Source organism: Sciurus vulgaris, assembly GCF_902686455.1.
Source record: "Sciurus vulgaris genome assembly, chromosome: 13".
NCBI classification, from domain to species: domain Eukaryota; kingdom Metazoa; phylum Chordata; class Mammalia; order Rodentia; family Sciuridae; genus Sciurus; species Sciurus vulgaris.
The window spans coordinates 82,050,704-82,069,733 of NC_136474.1; the positions used below are offsets into that span (position 1 = coordinate 82,050,704).

General features: G+C 45.9%; 1 protein-coding gene across 2 annotated transcripts in view; it reads right to left on the bottom strand.

Moving 5' to 3' along the window:
* Window positions 1-19,030, bottom strand: part of ALPK2 (alpha kinase 2) — a 118,434-nt gene that overhangs the window by 7,933 nt on the left and 91,471 nt on the right. For both annotated transcript variants that reach the window (XM_079108659.1, XM_079108658.1), the window contains 3 exons: window positions 18,305-18,393; window positions 15,233-15,450; window positions 10,071-10,119 (listed from right to left, as the gene is read on the bottom strand). In XM_079108659.1, the coding sequence (XP_078964785.1) occupies window positions 10,071-10,119; window positions 15,233-15,450; window positions 18,305-18,393 (356 nt within the window). The remainder of the gene's footprint in view (window positions 1-10,070; window positions 10,120-15,232; window positions 15,451-18,304; window positions 18,394-19,030) is intronic.

Here is a 19,030-nt window from a genome sequence, read left to right on the forward strand (position 1 = left end):
GGGTGGGAGCCAGCTGCAAAGCTGTTCCATTCTGGCCACGGGGAAGAAAGCAACATTCTGGAATGACTTCATAAAGGCTCACAGCAAGAAAACTAAATGAGGCAAGAAAAATCCATATAGAAGGCACCCCCATAAGCTAATAACCCTTTCAGAAGCAAGCTGGAAGTTGTTTATAACAGTTTTAGTTCAATATTCTTTCTGAATTTTAATATATAGGAATTTTAATATAATTTTAATATATAGGAATTTTAATATATAGGAAGTGGCTATAAGGTCAAGGAATTCCATTTGAGGTTGCAGGTTAGGAATTTAAGCAAAACCCTTCCTTGGCATATGTGTACACATATACTATACTTTGGGTCTAGAATGTCCCCCAAAGTACCATGTTAAGGGCTTGGTCCCTAGTCCATGGTGCTAAGTAGTAGAACTTTTATGAGGTGGGGCCTACTGGAAAGATATATTAGGTCACTGTGGACAGCCCTTGAAGTAAGTATTGGGACCTCATCCCTTCCTATCTCTCTTTGTTCCCCAGCTGTTATGCTGTTATGATGTGCCACATACTTCCACCATAATGTTCTGACTTACGACAGACCCAAAGGCAATGAGACCAACCAACCATGGACTGAAATCTCCAAAACTGAGCCAAAATGAGCTTTTCCTCTGCTTAAGTAGAGTATCTCGGGTATTTTGTTATAGTAACAGAAAGTTAACTAACATTTGTGTGTGTGTGTGTGCGTGTGTGTGTGTGTGTGCGTGCGTGTGTGTCTAACATTGTGTACATGTGTTTAGAATAAAGCCAAGGTTGGATTTGTGCATTTGCAGGATAGATTGTCACCTATAATGTGAGAGGGTTCCCATTCTGGAAACATCTAGTAATTCCTGAAATTCCATTAAATTCCATACCTTTCATTTCTTCATCAATACTGATTCACTCCTTCATTCAGTGGGCACCAGTTATATGTCAGACACTTTAGGAAAACGAGAGGAGATCATTGAGCTCCATGGCTCTTTACCAGACACTGAGATCCTCCAGGCAGACAGACACATCAACTGGTAACGACGTATTCTGTGATAAAATGCTGTAGGACCCCAGAAGGTACGAGTTTTCACACTTCCTCGTGGATTCTGAGAAGGTACCACAGCAGACGATGGCTCAGGGTTCATCTGGCTCAGCACCATCAGTTCACAGGCACACTGTGAGCAAGAGTTCTGAGGAGGGCTGAGTTCGGAGGACCCTTGTGAACCAGCTCCTATTTCAGAGCCATTTTTTTTTTTTCTGTGAATTGGCTGTTCCTAAAAATATGTTCCAAGAAGAAAGAGTCCCACAAGATGCTTTGAAAAACAACATTCTGTGATGTAAAGTCTGTGAGAAATGCATTGTCATGTAACCACATCAGTGTTTTCTAGAAAAGTTGTGTTATGAGGGTGTCTACAGGGTGACCTTCTCTTTGGACGGGTGACCTTTAACAACTAATCTCCACAATCTCCATTGGAACTGTTACAGTTTAGATAAGAGGCTTCCCCAGAAGCTCATGTGTGACACAGTGCAAGAATTTTCACAAGTGAAATGATTCAGTTATGGGCACCTTAACCTAATTGGTGGATTAATCCACTGATATGGATTAGCTGGATAGTAATGGTAGGCAGAAAGGGTGTGGTTGAGGGCAGCAGGTCTGTGGGGGGGGTGTGCCTTTTAGGTTTATATTTTGTGTCTAGTGACTGCAGTTCTCTCTGTTTCCTGACTGTTCTCTCTGTTCTCTCTGTTTCCATGTCCTGAGCTGCTTTCCTACACCACAACCTTCCACCATGATGCTCTGTCTTACCTTGGGCCCAGAACTGTAGAGTCAGCTGATCATGGACTGAACATTTTTTTTTGGGGGGGAGGGGTACCAGTGATTGAAACTAGAGGGCTTTAACCACTGAACTACATCCCTATCCCTTTTTATTTTTTATTTTGCTAAGTTGCTTAGGTCCTCAATAAGTTGCTGAGATTGGCTTTGAACTTGCGATCCTCCTGCCTCAGCCTCCTGAGTTGCTGGAATTACAGGTGTGTGCCTCCACACCCCACTCGAAGGAACTTCTGAAACCATGAGCCAAAATAAACTTTTTTCCTCTGTGTTGTTCTTGTCAGGTATTTTAATAACTATGATGAAAAAGTTGACTAAAACAGGCACCCAGTTCCAGCCCCACCATCTCTCCCTGGCCTATTCAGGTAGCCTCTTAGTGGTTGGTCCTTGCTTCCTGCCTCATCCAGACAGTGTGTTCTCCCATGGTTACCCAGAGTGTAAACTGGATCAAGGTCACGCAAGTGCTGGAATGTTCCATCTCCCTTAGTATAAACCCTGGGCTTACAGGGCCCCTGTCACCAGCTCCTGCCCACTCTCTGCCCTGATCATCCACTCTCAGCCCTGTGGCTCCTCCCTCGGCCTCGGTCTAAACAACAGCCTGGGCTGCCTCCATGGAAACCATCCCTGGTCCTTTCTTCCCTCAGCCACCCAGCTGGAAAAAAAGCAGAACACTGTAAGTTTCTTCCTTCTGCAGAAACATGAGAGAAAGGAGGAAAGAAAGAGCACCCCACCCACTGGCAAGATTATCCAGAATCCCTGCACACTAGCAGAGCTCCTGTTCTTGCTGCTTCTGAAGGCACCCCAAACCATCTCTGTGATGACAGCCCTGAGGAAGAGAGCAGAGAGAGGCCCTGGGGAGGGGAAGCAATCATCCACCGAGAGCCATTCTTGAGGTGCCATGTGTCCTGTCCCTGTGAATACGCAAGAAGCATAAAGTCCACTCCCTGTCTGAAGCTGAAACTGGAACTGAGGACAAAGAGCCAAGGAGGGGACAATGGAAGGACTCCCCTCAAATAAGCAGCCTGAGATTCATCCACCCAAGTCCGGGGTGCTGGTTCCTGTCCACCCTCATTCCACCTGCAGCAGGGAGCCTCTAGGGCCACAGGCGGAGGGCCCGGGAGGAGTGTGCGGTCCCATAGGTACCGGCTGCTGGAGACTTCCCCCCTCAGAAGATGCCCTGGGCAGGGCGAGGGTGGAGCAAGGCCACATATCCAGGGTGTGGCTGGCTGGACAGCGCTAATGCCAGGCCTTCCTAACTGACAAGTTCCAAAGTCCTCAGGAAGGGTGCCCACTCCTCCAGAACAGGCTCCATCATTCCCCTTCTTTCCTCTCCAGAGGCTCCTGCCTTGTGCTTCCGGCAGGTGTCTGACTCCCTCACACCCACACACCACCTCCTTTCCAGCCCTTTCCTCTGGTGACAGATCCGCTGAGTCCATGCCCTCCTGGAAGCACCTTCCTCTTTGATCCCTGTTCCCTGGCTTCCCCCTGCCCCCACTGCACTTGGCTTCCACCTCCCCCCAGGCAATGATATGGGTCCCCTTTTTTTTTTTTTTTTGACATCTCCAGTCTTTACTCTGTCCTGTCTGCTCAGCGCCCCCTGTGCCCTCCTCTCGTCTCCCTCTACTGTCTCCCAGCCTGTTTGCAAGGGGCTATCTCTAGCCCTCAGGCTTCCCTCTCTTTCTGTTCAGATTTGTCTCTGAAACCATATAGCAAATGACAAGAAGCCATCCGTGAGTCTCTTAGGACCTGGGAATGGACTGGGCAGGGGGATAACAAGGCAGTAGGGTCAGGAGTGATAGGAACCCCACGGGTACCCACTCCAGTCACTTCAACAGACTGTCCTGTGGAAGGCTTCAGGGCAGGGGCCAGGAGACGGCCATGCTACCTCCACCTCGGGGAGGCGTGTGTCCTCGCAGCTCTGTGGGACCTGAGAGACTCCAATCACATACCGGGCCTTGCCAAAATGGTGAAATGACCTTTGTTCCCTCACGGCCTCCAGACTTCCTTGATGACAACAACTGGCCAGATAAATCAGCCCATGGGCCCACAAGTGCCACAAGAGTATGATCTTGTCAGATCAAATGGATGCAGGCCACCCTCCAGGGCAGGTGATGATGGTGGCAGTCTAGGACAGTAGATATCTAGGGTGCCGAAGTGCCGGTCTCCAATGCATTAGGCCTGTGAGACTGGTCCCCAGAGGCCTGGCATTCGTGAGGCAGCTGAAACACCTGGTGTCCCACAGTGACACGGCCCTGCTGGGAGACACATTCAGGAGAGCAGGGGAAATTGTTCTAAAGCCCTTTTGCCCCCTTCCTGGCACCTGGCACCTTCGTGTACTGCTTTAAATAGTCTGCCCAGCGTCACCCTCTCTCACAGAGCCTTTCTAAGGGTGTGGCCTTGAAGATGAGACTCCATTTCTTTCCCTCTCCAAGTCAGTCGAGGCCCTTTCTCTCCATATATGCTGGTGTCTGTGACTTGGACTGGATGAAGCAGCTGGGTGGCCTTCATCCCCTCCATTTCCCAACTGCCACTCAAAGGGTCACAGTGGGCTGCTCCTGGCCCTGAGGGTGGAACTCTGGCTTGGTGAAGATAAATGCCCACTGGAAACTTCCTTCCTTCCTTGGCTTGAAGGACCAGAACTGGGCAGGCAGAAGCCAGCAGAACCTACCTTTCCAGCACAACTATTCCCCAGGCGTGTCTGCCTTGATATGTAGGCCTCTGTCACCGCACCTGTGCTGTTCCACAGGGAAAAGCCTTTCATGATTCTGTCCAGGGTCTTCTGAATGTGGATTCCATGTCAGGGATGCCTGACGCTTACCATGCATCCTTAAGCCTCATCCAGTTTTTCTTCCAAGGCTAGAAAGTCCCAAGCACTGATGGGTGGCCACACAGAAAAGAGTCCTTGGTGGCTATTCATAGCCATCTTGTTTTGGTCAGTGCTTACTGATGGGGAAGAAATCTGCCCAGAGTAGTTTTCTTTGTTTTACTCCACCCAGCAAACATGAAACTGAGGTGGGGGGAGGTTGTTTTGTTTTGTTTTTGTATTTGTATTCTTTTGTTTGGAGACTACAGAGGGCAAAGTATTGGCTCTGCTGCCCTCTGGTGGCTGAGTCACAATCCCTCCTTTTCCCCAGAACTCAAGCAGGCTGGAAGAGGGGTGGGTTTTTGCAAAGTCCCCTCTGACCTGTGTGGGTCTCCTCTCCGGCACTCATTTCTTTAGAATGGTTTGGGCTTGGTTAAGTTAGGTTTTCAAGATACCAGGCTGGTCTCCCTTAAAGAAACTGTAGGTGGCTGAGCCATTTCAAATCAGCAGCATGTTCAAAGGTCCAGTTAGTATCACAAGTCTAAGTGGAAAATAGATTGCTGGATGTCAAAACAGTCACACTTTGTTACCTGAAACTTTTGTACTCAACACTGCCAAAGATGAAGATTGTTAGATCTAGGTGATTCGCCTCCAGACATGAACACTATCGCCCACTCCCAGGAGAAATACAACATGTTTCCGTTTTAAGGATCGTACTACCAAGTAAAGTTGAATTAAAATTAGTAAGTTAATGGCAGTTCCCTATTTTCTTTTTGAGATTATAAGTAACTGATTTACTCCCAAATCAGCATCACAACCTTGAACTTCATTAAACAAGAGAACAAGGCAGCCTGCATTTATTGGGGTGTCAGCTAGAGATATGGTGCAGATTGAGACATAGGGAATATTTTCTTTGAATAACACAGAGCTCTGATACTTGTGCTGGGTTCATTCCCCGCAGCAGAGGCCAGGCACTAACCTTCCACAGAACTCCATAGAACTCACATCTCCCCCTTTCTAAACTGAGCTAAGCTCGCTAGAACGTGCTAGCCGGGTCCTTACTCATCCATTTCCTCTCCTGCACTCTCTGGAAGCCCTCTGCAGCCAGCCACTCTCCTCTCTTTCTTCCCCCTGTTCAATGGCATGCCACCGGGAGGGACATTTCTCTCCTATCTTCAAAGTGCCTTTGAACTTGAATCCTTTCCATGTCTGTAGATATTGTTTTCAGACCATTTTGTAGATTTGGCTTTCACCAAAATTTGAGAATTGCTTCAATCAAATCTTGCCTCCCAGCATTGGGAATTTGTCCCTTCACTTCAGGTGTTCCTTACTTACCTCTCTGGTAAGGGGCACAGGCCCCACCCACCCCTCTTCACCTGCCAAATGCTGGAGGTGGGCGTGGCCACCCGATTTCACTGGGAGTGGGGGCTGGTTCTGAGGAACCTGTCAAGAGACCTCTCAAACAATCCTGGAGAAATACTTTGCCTTTACCCGTTTTTAAAACCAGGCTTCTAAGATAGTTTTGTGGGGAGAAAGAAATCTGTGACATTAAAAAAAATGTGACTTTTCTTTAAACATTTAAAAAGATTTTTAAAAACAGACAAGATGATCTAATATCCCTTTCAAAGCTCTCAAACGCTCAGCTGGTCCCTGGGAACTCTCCATGGGTGGGAAAGCTGTAAGTAAGTAACACTTTACAGGCAGCCTTTCTCCCTGGGTTCCAGCCATCCTTCTTCTAATGGGTTTTGGGCAGAGTCCCAGGCCAGATAAGTCGCATTAAAGCTGAGAACAAAACCAAAGGCTTGGATTTCTTTTTAAATTAGGAAGGGAAAAAATGTGCCACTTGAAGCTCTCGAATGGTCTGGGTTCCTGGAAACTGTTGATGTGCTTTTGAAAGATGTCTTAAATCATCACACTCTTAAGTTCATCCTAGTCTGGGGAATGTGGGGACAGTTTTCTGCTTTGTTTTGGTAGAAAGTTGTTATAAATAATGGTATTCATTTGCCTGCACTGGTGTCAGGCCGAAGAATTAGAGGGGAAAGAAAACTTGTATTTATCTAGATTACCCTGAGCTTCAGGGTCTAGATGTAGATTAGCTGGGGCATCTTAAGGGGAAGCCTGAGTGTCCCCATTCTGCAGACAAGGGACTTCAAGAAGGTAATGTCACATTCCACACAGATGGAATGATGGGAAGCCAGGGTTCAAACCAGGTATAGCTGATGAGGAAATTAGCCCATGTCCTGCAGAGAACATGAAAATTTAAAGAAAAGCTCCTTTTGGAAATTCCCCTTGGACCCAGTGGCTTTCATAAATAGGATCCCCAATGAATTTATCTTCAAAATGGGTACGCTTTCAGGACAAATGCTAAAGTGGATGGGAAGCAGGGACATCAGACACAATGACTGTCCTGGGGACACTGGGATTTCACTTCATCTAGTAGGCTAAGTGAACACCTCCCATGCCAAGAGCTAGGCTACCCAGGAGAAATGGAGGGAGGTAGCCAGACCCAGGTCTCTCTAAAGCCCCTGCTCTCCCTACTCTGCATCATAACCCTTTCTGACTTGCTCCCTTCACAAGCCCAAGGCCATGATCAAACTCCCTGGAGGGTATGCAGTCAGGGCTCTGGCCAGCTCTGGTGGGGGCAGGGTGGAGGGGTTGTAGGGCACAATTCTAACGTAAAACTTTACTGAGCAGGTTTTCATAAGGAAAATAACCAAGCTGCATCTTGGTTCTGAGACCAAACCAGAAGCTCTGTGCACCCAGTGAGAATTTCATGAACCAGACCTACTGATCTGGAGGTTAAAAAAGAATGGTCCCTTTCCATGTCTTTGAATCCCTCTACTTTTCTCCATCCTTCATTAAAGCTGAGAATTTGCATAGCTGTTAGAACAATGCTGACATTGATGGTCTGAAATATGCAGAAAGCTCCTGTCCATAAGTCATGCCCAACTATGGTCAACGTGTGTTCGTCACCCATTTTGTTGTTTTGTATTTCTAATGCTTACTGGCTCCAGAAGGACGGCCCCTGTCAGGGCTAGCCACTTCCCGAAGATAGTAAGTGACTCCTTTCCAGGGCCCCTCCACGGGCAAACCAACCCATCCAGAGCGCATGCCCACCCCTCCTCCATCAGGCTGTCACACCCAGGGCGCCACCCACCTCCCCTTATCACCCCAAGGCAGGTACCAGAATATGAGGGACAACCCCTGTGTCCCAGAGCTCACTGAAAATTCCAAAGCAGCAATCCCAGCTTGTTTACCCAGCTTTGCCCAATCCTTACTGGAAAAAAAAAAATTAAGGTTCTTGCCCATGTTTCCCCCTTACTTCCTCTGCCTCCTCTCTGTCCCTGTGCTTCCACATGTGGCCCTCCATGGGGTAGTGTTCCCCCTTCTCCTGGGAACTATAAATAACAAACCAGCTTCGTCCGCAGCTGGGTCCTGATCCATTGGCCTCACCGTACCTAATCAATAATAAACCTGCATGTTTAAAACAAATCATCCCCTCCAAAAGCCATTTTCCTCTTCTCCTTCTTGCAGATGGTCTTAGTACCTGGGAAGAGCAGTCAGGGGTAAAGGCAATGGCAGCTCCAATAGAATTTCATTCTCATCAAGAACCACCAACAACCAGCTTGGTCCTCAGTGGGGGTCAAAGTAAAGCAGAGAGAAGGGACAGTTTGCTTAAAATGATGTCCTGTTGGAAAGTCGTAGCATCATCTGAGCAAGCAACTGAGCAAAGCAGCACTCTATACTGAATTAAACGGCCAAAAGAACTAAACAGACACTTCTCAAAAGAAGAAATACAAGCAGCCAACAAATATATGAAAACAATGTTCAATATCTAGCCATTAGAGAAATGAAAATCAAAACTACACTGAAATTTCATCTCACTTCAGTTAGAATGGCAGCCATCAAAAACACACACAATAACAACGCTGGAGGAGATGTGCAGAAAAAAGAACAGGTTTACACTGTTGGTGGGACTGCAAATTAGCACAACTGCTATGGAAATCAATATGAAGTTCCACAAAAGACTAGGAATGGAGCCACCAAATAACCTAGCTATAGCCATCCTTGGTATTTGTTCCAAAGAATTAAAGTCAGTACAGTACAGCAATACATGCATATCCAGGTTTATAGCAACACAATTCACAATAGTCAAATTATAGAACCAGCCTAGGTATCTGTCAATAGATTAATGGATAATATAACATATGGATTAAAAAAATGCAGTATATATACTCAATGGAGTTCTACTCAGCCATAAAGAAGAAAGAAATTATGTCATTTGCAGGAAAAGGGATGGAACTTGAAAGCATTATGTCAGGTGAAAAAAGCCAAACTCAAAAGATCAAAGGTCATATGTTTTCTCTTACATGTGGAAGCTAGAGAAAAAGGGTGGGGGTAAGTGAAGGAATCTCATGAAAAACAAAGAGAAATCACTAGAGTAGAGGAAAAGGACCAGGATTGGCAGGTTGGGGAGGAAGGAAAGGAGAGGCACTGGGAAATGAAATTGATTAAATTACATTGTTATTTTGTATGCACGTACAAATACATGATGATGAATTTCACTATTATGTATGATTATAATGTATCAATAAACAAGAAAATAAATTAATAAAAAAATTAGGGAAACAAAACCACAATCAACAACAGTTCTTTGGCAGTCATTGGCTCCTGCAGTAATCATTCTGGTATCTGTGAGTGCCTACAGTAGTTTCAGGGAAAAAATTTATTAAAAATATATAAATTGGCTCGGGATACAGCTCAGATGGTAGAGTGCTTGCCTTGCATGCACAAAACCCTGGGTTCAATCCCCAGCACGAAAATATATACATATCATCTTTTTTTTTTTGGTCCTGGGGATGAACTCAGGGCTGCTTGATCACTGAACCACATCCCCAGATCTATTTTGTATTTTATTTAGAGACAGGGTCTCAAAGAGTTGCTTAGCACCTAGCCATTGAACTCACAATCCTCCTGTCTCAGCCTCCCAAGTCGCTGGGATTACAGGCGTGCACCACCATGCCTGGCTATATATATATATATATATATATATATATATATATATACTTTTAAGGAGCTTTTAAAAGTGAAGATATTAAATGTATAAAAATGGAATATTCATAGTTAAAAGACATCCTCAAAATGCTGGCTTGACATCCCTGTGTTAAATCTGGAAATGTGTTTGCAAAAGTTCTTGTTTGTTTCAAAGTTAGGAAACAAATGTGTTTCCCTGCGAGAACAAAGTCCATAAATATTTTATATAAGCGAGGGAAGTGAATTGAATTCATCCCAAGAACATTTGTCAACCCAAAGTGAGGACAAGAAATCTGCTCTGCCCACATCAGCCTCACGGTGTTTGCCCGGAAGGTGTTTAGAGGCCTTGGGTTAATGACATGCACTCCATTTTTTTTCCTACTCACCCTTTAGCCAGTGTTGCTATGCCAACGTCAGTTAACTTCATTCCTACACCTATGGGAAGAGAGAAAGGACAGTTGGTGTTACTCGGGATCCTCAGAAAGGGATCAGTCGTCCACTCAGGGAAGGGATAGAGACAACCCCATCATCACCATCCTTCCTGCAGAAATGCATTTGTTCTTCCTGGTTTCCATCCCCAGAGGCCCAGAACAGACAGCCTTTCGACATGCACCCCACCTCAGGGGATGAAATGAGGAAGGCAGACCCCTAATGCATCATAGCCTGTGAGTCAAGTCTCGAGTGGCTCATCTCGCCCCTGGGAAGGAGGAGCCTCAGCTGTTCTGTGATGCATCTGAGGCCTGCCTCTTTCCCATGAGCTCTCTCCCCAGAAATGCTCTGGCTTGGACTTGGTTCTGGTCCCTGACTCCTCATTGAAAGTGGAAACCCTTACACAAGGGAAGGAGGAGTGATCATGGGCTATGGTGGTCAATGTCAACAGTGAGACAGTTCAAGGTGACATCTGTTCAGTTTAAAGTCAAACCATGTTCCCATTTGCAAGTACATGATTTCCCGTCCAGAGCTAAAGATTGTCTGGATTGGCTTCAGGCCCAGAGTTATAGTATTTAAAATAGTGACCTGGGCATGCTAACATTTGGGATCCGAGGTCTGTCCTTTTGGCACTTGCCCTAACCTCTATCCATTGAACCATGGTTGGTTGGTGGGGAGGGGTGCAAAACCCAAAACAACAAAATAGCTACCTGAGCTACCAGCTTGGCAGAAAGCCATAGGTGTTCTTGGTAGAATCCCAAGCACACAACAGGGGCAGGTGGAAAAGTATCTAGGAAACCAGAGAAGGAAGGAGGATGGACAATCTACGGCCTTCCAGCATGAGGAGGGCAAGAGCCCTAACTTCTGCAGCAGAAGAGTCACCTGTTATGGTTTAGATGTGAGGTATCTTCCAAAAGTCACCTGTTATGGTTTAGATGTGAGGTGTCTTCCAAAAGCTTATGTGTGAAACAATGTAAGAATTTTCACAAGTGAAATAATTAGATTATGAGATATGTAACCTAATTAGTGGATTAATCCACCGATATAGATTAACTGGGTGGTAATTCGTAGGGTGTGACTGAAGGATGTAGGTCATAGAGGGCATGTCTTTGGGGTTCATATTTTGTCCCGATGAGCCGAGTTCTCTCTCTCTCTGCTTCCGGGTTGCCATGTCCCGAGTTTCCTTCCTTCGCCATGCCCTTCTGCTATGACGTTCTGCCTCACCTCGGGCCCAGAGCTGTGGAGTAAGTGGATCCTGACTGAAACTCTGAAACTGTGAGTCAAAATAGACTTTTCCTCCTTAAGTTGTTCTATCAGGTTTCTTTGTCACAGTAAAGCCGATTAAAGCGCCACCCTTGCTCACTCTGCCCCACCTCCCGCTACCTCTCCCTGTTCTAGCAGGAAGGAAGGGCACCTCTCTGATGCTCAGAGTGTGAAAGCCCTAAGCCCTGGGCCTTTCTAGCATATTTTCCCCTAAACCAGGTACCCATTCTTTTCCTGTCTTCCCAGGGTGGCTTCTGCCCCAACTCAGGGGACCTCATCTATATGATCTAGTAAAGATCACAGGGCATAGCATCCAAAATGCCACCCCACCAGTATCTGACATGCTGGATGGCAGGCTGGTGTCTTCTCCCCTCGTCTCTCACCTCTGACTCTGGTTCTATATGGGTCAGGCTGTAAGGACCAGTCTCCCCACCACCAGCAGATGATCTGACCACAAGAAGGCCAGGCAGCCTAGAAACTAGTCCGGGCTATGCAATAAGGAACCAGTGTTACCTGCAAAGTCAACCCTGAGGGTCATATCTGATGACAATCTAGTTCTATGATTCCCCATTCCAGAGGCCCAGGAAAGGACAGTTGAAGGGTTAACGCTCTGACCAGCAGGGTCTGCTTGGATCATGTCAAACCATAGGACATGTTGCTATTCAGACTGGTTAGTCAGACAGAAGCAATGAGCCTGGCTTTTCTGCAGTGCACCTGTGAGCTAAATTAGACATGGCACTTTGGGGGTGCCAGCGAGCCTTTTAAAAGCCTCTTTCATAGTTGTTAACCAATTCATCTCATTCTCTGAAAGCTGCTAACAATTTACACATATGTAAAAATGCTCAACATGCATTTTATTATGGGGACTATGTTTTGTTTTGTTTTTTTTTAAGACACCAAAATGCAAAAGCCCTCTTTGGTCATCTTGTTTCATGGAAAGTTGTACTTAAAAATCACAGCTCTAAGTTGCACAAAAGTCTAATTTTTAAAGTCATTTGGCAAAAGGTCCTTAAACTTGGAGAACTGCTCTCCCTTGCTTCTCATAATTGCCAGCTGTCATTTTCAGTTTAGAAAAATAAAATATAATTTTTAAAAAGAAACTTCTCTCTGGTATAATAATTTGTCAGCACTTCAACCAAGGTTATTAACAATCACTAGAGAACGATGAATTAAATTCCAGCAGGCAGCTATTAAACTGAGCTGTGGATAATAGTGACCTACAGGTTGTTTCTAATGGAAGGAAGAAAGTTGGCAGCACCAGGAGTCTATTCTCCAGAATTTGAGTTCTTGGGTCTTTTCAGTGACAGCTCCTTACTTCTAAGTCTAATGATCTCACCAGTGAACCAGGTGTCGGTTCCAAACCACACTCACCTTTTACCCCACAAACCTGCAGGTCCCAGCACAACCCTATAAACAAGTCAATGCACCAAGGGAGGGAATAACTTTTAAGAGTTCAAGAAGCGGATGATTGAGTTGGGTTTGCTTTAATCCTAATTCCAATGTCCCAGTCAAATTATAATAAGTGGAGACATCGCTTAGAGAATGGATGGGTTATTTCATGCCACAGTGGTAGTGACAATAAAAACATTTTCCCCAGCAGGGTAAGTAGACACCATTATGAAATAGCACACCAGCACATTTAACCACACACGTCATTTACAGAGATGTAATATTCCACTATAGTTGTTTACTAGTGCCTACAAGCAAAACAAGCTGTGCATGAAGCTCTGGGGCATTGTTTTTCAGTAGACAACCTCTATTTATTACAAAATAAACTCTGAAGGAGAAGAAATGGGGGGGCAACAACTGATACCATCAGAGTCTGACTAGAATAAATAACTGTTCAGACAAGGGTTCTGGTGTGAGTGTGTGGCAGTCAAAGCTCTTCAAAGACAAATGGGTATGGCTTACCATAAATTTGTACATCTGAGCATCTGCAAGACAGGAATGTTGCAGGACCCAGCGGGCCTGCAAGGAGTCTCTGAGTGGGCTTAGGAGGATGGAGGGCAGTGCACACGATGCTGCCTTCTAACCCCAGGGGACACTTGGAAAGGTCGGGAAGCAAAGCTCTTGCAAATTTGTTCGCTTGTCGGGTTGTGGGAAAGCTTGGGATTCAGACTCAGAAAATGTGGGTTGGAGTTTTGGACTTCACTTACTAGCTGAGCGGCAGCAATTCAATCACTGTCTCCCATCCCCAGTTTTCTCATCTGCAAAATGGAGATCATAGTATCTTCTTTGCAGAGTTATTATGAAGATTAAATGAAAATAACAGGAAAAATGAGTGCATGTGGAAATCAGGGAAATCCAAGTCTGTAGTCCAGTTAATTAGACTGTGCCAAAGGGAGTCTCCTGGTTCTGACAAGGTGCTATAGTCATGTTAGATGCTGTCATGAGGCAAAGCTGGGTGAAAGGTACATGGGGATCTGTATGTATTTGCAAATTCTTGTGAGTCTTTAATTATTTCAAAATAAGAACTTCAAAAATAGGGAATATTTTGTTATGTGGCCAGGCTGCAATAAACATTTCACTACCTCATTTAATCCTCACAACCCCCTCAGCTGGAAAGTACTGAAACGCAGAGAGGTGAATCATTTGCCAAAAGGCTGACAGCTGGGAAGTGGCAGAGCCAGGAAGGACACCAGAGGCAGTCCTACTCTCACCCTAGCCACTTCTGAACACCACGGCTCCCGGGCTCCTGGGGAAGTGCCAACTCCAGCATTTCTTCGCCCAAGAACTATCTCTGCTTGCTCTGCCCAGCTTGGCTTACCCAAGTGGCAGGTGGCAGTGCAGGGAATTAAGGTCCCCACCAGGGGCGGCCTTCAGCTGGTACTAGTGGGAGCTGGAGGATAAACATGGGGGCGGGTGGTTTAGGAAGTGCGGTCTGTGCAGGCTCCTGGCGGAGCGGGCCCCAGTTACCCACCGCAGTAACTGGCTACCTGTCCACATGCCCTGTCAGCTGCCTGCCCCTCTTTAGTCTCGCGTCTTCACTCCCCTATAGTTGTTTCCTGGGACACCTCTTCCCAAATGGCTATTTGTGCTCAAATACAGTGGCCTTCTCATCCTTCCTCTGCATCTGTAGCTTCCTCATCCTCAGAGTCAACCCAGTGTGAACAGAAACGATTCCTCCAAAACTGAACCTGTATTGAATATGTACAAAGTTTTTTGAGTTCTCATTATTCCCTAAACAATTTACATTGTATTATGTACCATACTCTAGAGATGATTTTAAATATGCAGGAGGATGTGCGTAGGTTATGTGCAAACACTAGGTCATCTTAAGTAAGGGGCTTAAGCATCCAAAGACCTGGGAATCCACAGGGGTCCTGGAACCAGTCCCCTGAATTACCAAGGGATGACAGTATTCGACTTGGTCTGCTCCTGGTGAACCCTAATTATGACGACACTTCTTCATATAAAAAATGGGACTCCTAAAAATTTGTGTATACATTGAAAACCTGCTGTAAATTCACCAGGGGAGCGTAAGATTTGAAGCATTGTAAAGGCCCTTTCACTTATGAAGAATGGAATAGTACATCTCAATTTATCTTTTCATGCATCTGGATGTTCATGTGTACTTCTGAGTTTGCACCTACCAATAAAGCCAATCTCTTTTGGAGTGGGAAAGCATTATTGCATGAATATTAAATAGAACTTTATAAATCCATTCCGCTGGCCATTTCTGGCTCTTCTGCCAAACCTTGTTTCTGATGAGTTGTTAGGAATACCTTCTTTGGGTAAAGGTGCCTCAGGAACGCAGCAGACCCTCTTTCCCCTCCCCTTCCCTACTTCCCTCACTCCTCCCCCTTAAAGCATCGTAGACCAGCATCCCTGCAGCCGGGCAAGCTACTGTCCTCACCCTGCATGTCCGTGACCAGGAGGCAGCCGCTCGTTTTCTGGTATACCCAGTGCTGGAAGGTACAACATTTCTGACCAGCCTCAGATTCTCTTCTCAAGAAGTTTATTTCCTTTCCATCTCTGATGGAATACTTCACAAACTCTCCAATCAGCTCCTCTTCCACTGTTGCATAAGGGATGTTGTTCTCAGGCCGATGGATGAGAAAAATAGGAATGATCCTGGAAGGAAGCAGAACATGGGCACACATCAAGTTTTCAGATGGGAAGAAAAACTGCTGGGCCATTCTGTCCCCACCAGGAGCAGTGGGAGCTGCGAAATCAACCCCTGGGCTCCATTAGACTTTTTTTTTGGTACTGGGAATGGAACCTGGGTCTTGCCCATACTAGGCAAAGGCTCAACCACTGAGCTATACCCTGCAACCCTATCCATTAGATTTAGACTAAAAAGTTCTCCAATTATTATTTAATGAGTAAGAAGATGCATTTCTGTTTTTATTTCTAGACTTGATTAGAAATTTCTCCTTAGGATTAATTTTAATTGCTCATGTAGAAATGAATGTCTTCGTAATAGCCATATCTTAATATTGTATTAGTCAATGACTATAATCAATCTATCCATCCACCCACCTCTCCACCCATCCCACCTCCCTCCAGCCATTCATCTGCTCATCCTTCTTTCCTTCCGTTCAGTCTACAAATATTCATTCAGGAGCCTCTGTGTCAGACACGCTTCCAGACACTTCTACAAGCAGCAGTAACAAAAACGGAGACTCTGCTCTTGTGGATCTTACAGTAAATGAGAGAGAAAGACAATAAGCAAGTAAAAGCACACAGCTGAATGTTAGGTGGGAATATGAAGCAGCAGCGAGGAGACACAGGGGTGGGGAAGGGTGACATTTTATTTAAGGGGGTCAGAGAAGTCCTTGTAGATGAGTAAAGAGCATTTGAGAAGAGACCTATGGGAAATGAGCGGAGAACCATAAGGAAATCTAAGGCAAGAATATTCCAGGGAAAGGAAAGAAATCCTTCTGATTTTAGGATGAAAGCTCTATGTGTCTTGCTAAAAACATTTCAGGTGAGGATAGAAGGACCCACAGCCAGATGAAGTGGGCACATTTGGGGCAGTTGCCCTGCGCTCCCCCACCCCCACTGCAATCAGCCTGGCCGCCCAGGCTTCCTCTGCTGTGCCTGTCAATTCTGCAGGGGATGCTCTGAGGACCCCCTCTGGCCAGTGACCCTGTTCCAAGCAAAAAGGTCCACGGTTTGTCTGGGTTCTTATTAAGCATGCAGCCCTGGCAGGGTGAGGGGATGGGGACAGAAACAAAGGTTAGGCATTACTCAGGTTCTTTATTAGCCTGGTCTCTGCCCAGTGGACCCATGTGCATAGACAATGTGACGCCATTGATATTCATGAATTCAGAAACAGGCTTCTCCAGCGTGGAGTGTTTTTTCTTCACGTTTCCACTGTGCTCCATAAAAGAGAACCTCCCCAGGCCCACTCCATTGTCTGGAATTAAACACGGGGGTCATTCCAAGGTTCCAGAGCCTCGCTCTAAGCTGCAAATGTGGTTAAGCATGGGAGATTCCAGAGAAAGCTAGAATATACTTGGTCGGCTCTGTGTGTGAATGGCTGGGGAGTGTGTGTGTGTGTGTGTGTGTGTGTGTGTGTGTGTGTCTGTCTGTCTGTCTGTGTTCCTGCTCTAAAGTCCTTTGATAAAAGTGCATGACCGTGGAATCTCACCCAGATGCCCTTCTGAGGACACTTACCCTTCCCTATATTAATCATCATTCATGTGGTCACAAACCCGCCCACTGTAAGAAAGGGAAAGCAGTTTTTCACAGAAAAACGTCCCCTGTCTCTTCGGGGCCTTGGTTTGTTTGCTGCAATGCTGATTGCTGATGAAGCCCATTAAGCTCCTACCTGCTACAGGCACAGGCCCTGCCCGGCTGTTTAACAGAAAAGCTGAAGGATATGGAGAAAAGGCGCTAGGGAACGTCCCTAAATGTCCCCCTACCCGCCCTCCTGCCCTGCCCTAAATGAGCCTGCCACCAAAACCCCTCCCACGACCTGGCCCTGCTTAAAACCCAGTTCCTTGTTGCAGCCCGCCCCCATTTTCCCCTTGAAAATGTGCCCCTCCGCTGCTTATTAAAGCATCGCTGGTCCCTTGAGGTCTGCCTCCATTCCTTTTTCTTTTTGTATTCTCTTTCATGTGCTTTCAAAAGCAATTGTGTTTTTTCTTTGCATTACATTAATTTTTTTTTTTTTTTTTTGCTGACAAATACTTCTTGTGTACTAAATAAGTATGTTAAGTGTTTTTTAGAGAAGAGCAGAAAGCATTAGAGACTCTACTGGGTCTGCTCAACACGCCACCTAAGGGAAAGTATTTTTCCCAGTTTGTGAGCTAACAGGGGCACTGTAGAAAAGTTCCCTCCTCTTTCCCCTCCCAGGCTTACTGTGGTGTAAATGGCAGCTCTGCCTGGATTTCCTGCAGCTTCCTCCTTCTACTTAGCATGCAAAAGTAATCAGCAGACATGCAGGCCAGTAAGCACAAGTTTCAGATTCCCCCAAATTTGCTGAGGCCAATAGATATTGCAGCAATGAGTGGATAAAAGCAATCAGTGTAATTTATCTCTGCGGGATTCCAGGAAGTGGCTACTGTGTTCCCGGTGACCTGATCACCCAGTGCACTCTTCCCTGTCACATCACCATATCTTATTTTCATCAGAGGACTAATTATATTGGGACAGTGTCCTGTGTTTGCTTACTGTTTAGACAATGTTATATCCTTGAGAATAGAGAGCTTTCTTTTTTATTTAATGTGGTAGATACATTATTGAATGAATTCATCTAGCCAGTCATTCATCCATCCACACATATATTTTTTTAAAGAATTATTTATCAGGCATCTCTCTGTGTCTCTGGAGTCCAAACAGGACGGCAGGCATGCAATCCCCATGGGATTACAGACAGGGGCCAACCTTATCACCTGACATACTTCTCACCCTCACCCCTCTTGCCTGCAAGTCCCCAGCAAGTCAGGGTGGCAACCCAAGGCAGGATAAACACACTTACTCCGGCACTTCTCCAAAGCCTTCCAGGGGCTGGGCTTCAGCAGCATAGATCTTGGCATAGTGTCTGGCAGTATTCTGAACATAGCATTCCTACATCACCCCAAAAATTGGGAAATCCAAGTGATTAGAAGGATTCAGACAGACTATCGCCCAGTAACATCATTCCGGCAGTTTTCCCAATATAGGTCACACGGATGGATTCCTGAACCCATCTTCTGCATGGGGTCACAACAACAGCAACAGATTTATTTATTTACTGGGTTTTTTTGTCATGCTGGGAGTCAAACCCAGCACAAGGCAAACACCCTTCCACTGAGCTACGTCCTCAGTCTTTGAAGCAGCAATTATAATCTAGAGTTGGCCATGTATAGAGGAGCTCTGAGACAGGAAGGGACTACCCAGGCCAAGGCCAAGGGGTCTCCAGGTATCCAAAGTATTACACTTCTAAGACCAGCATGGCTGAAGTTCACCCCTAAACTCATGGGGCTGCCTGCTTGGCATGATGTCAGAAAACACTGGGGTTGGGGCTTCTGGTTATCCTGTGAGATCTTCCACTGCGATTCCTTTCTAAGTTGTAATTTGCATAGTAAATAAGGACACCTTGACAAGATTTCTGGCTCAGGAAAATTGAAGAGTGACCTGCTTCCTCCTCTGTGGGGCCTTTCTGAGTGTGAGTCGGTGTGCTGGGGGATTTTCTATGACTGGGCCGTAGTCAAGATAAAAGTCT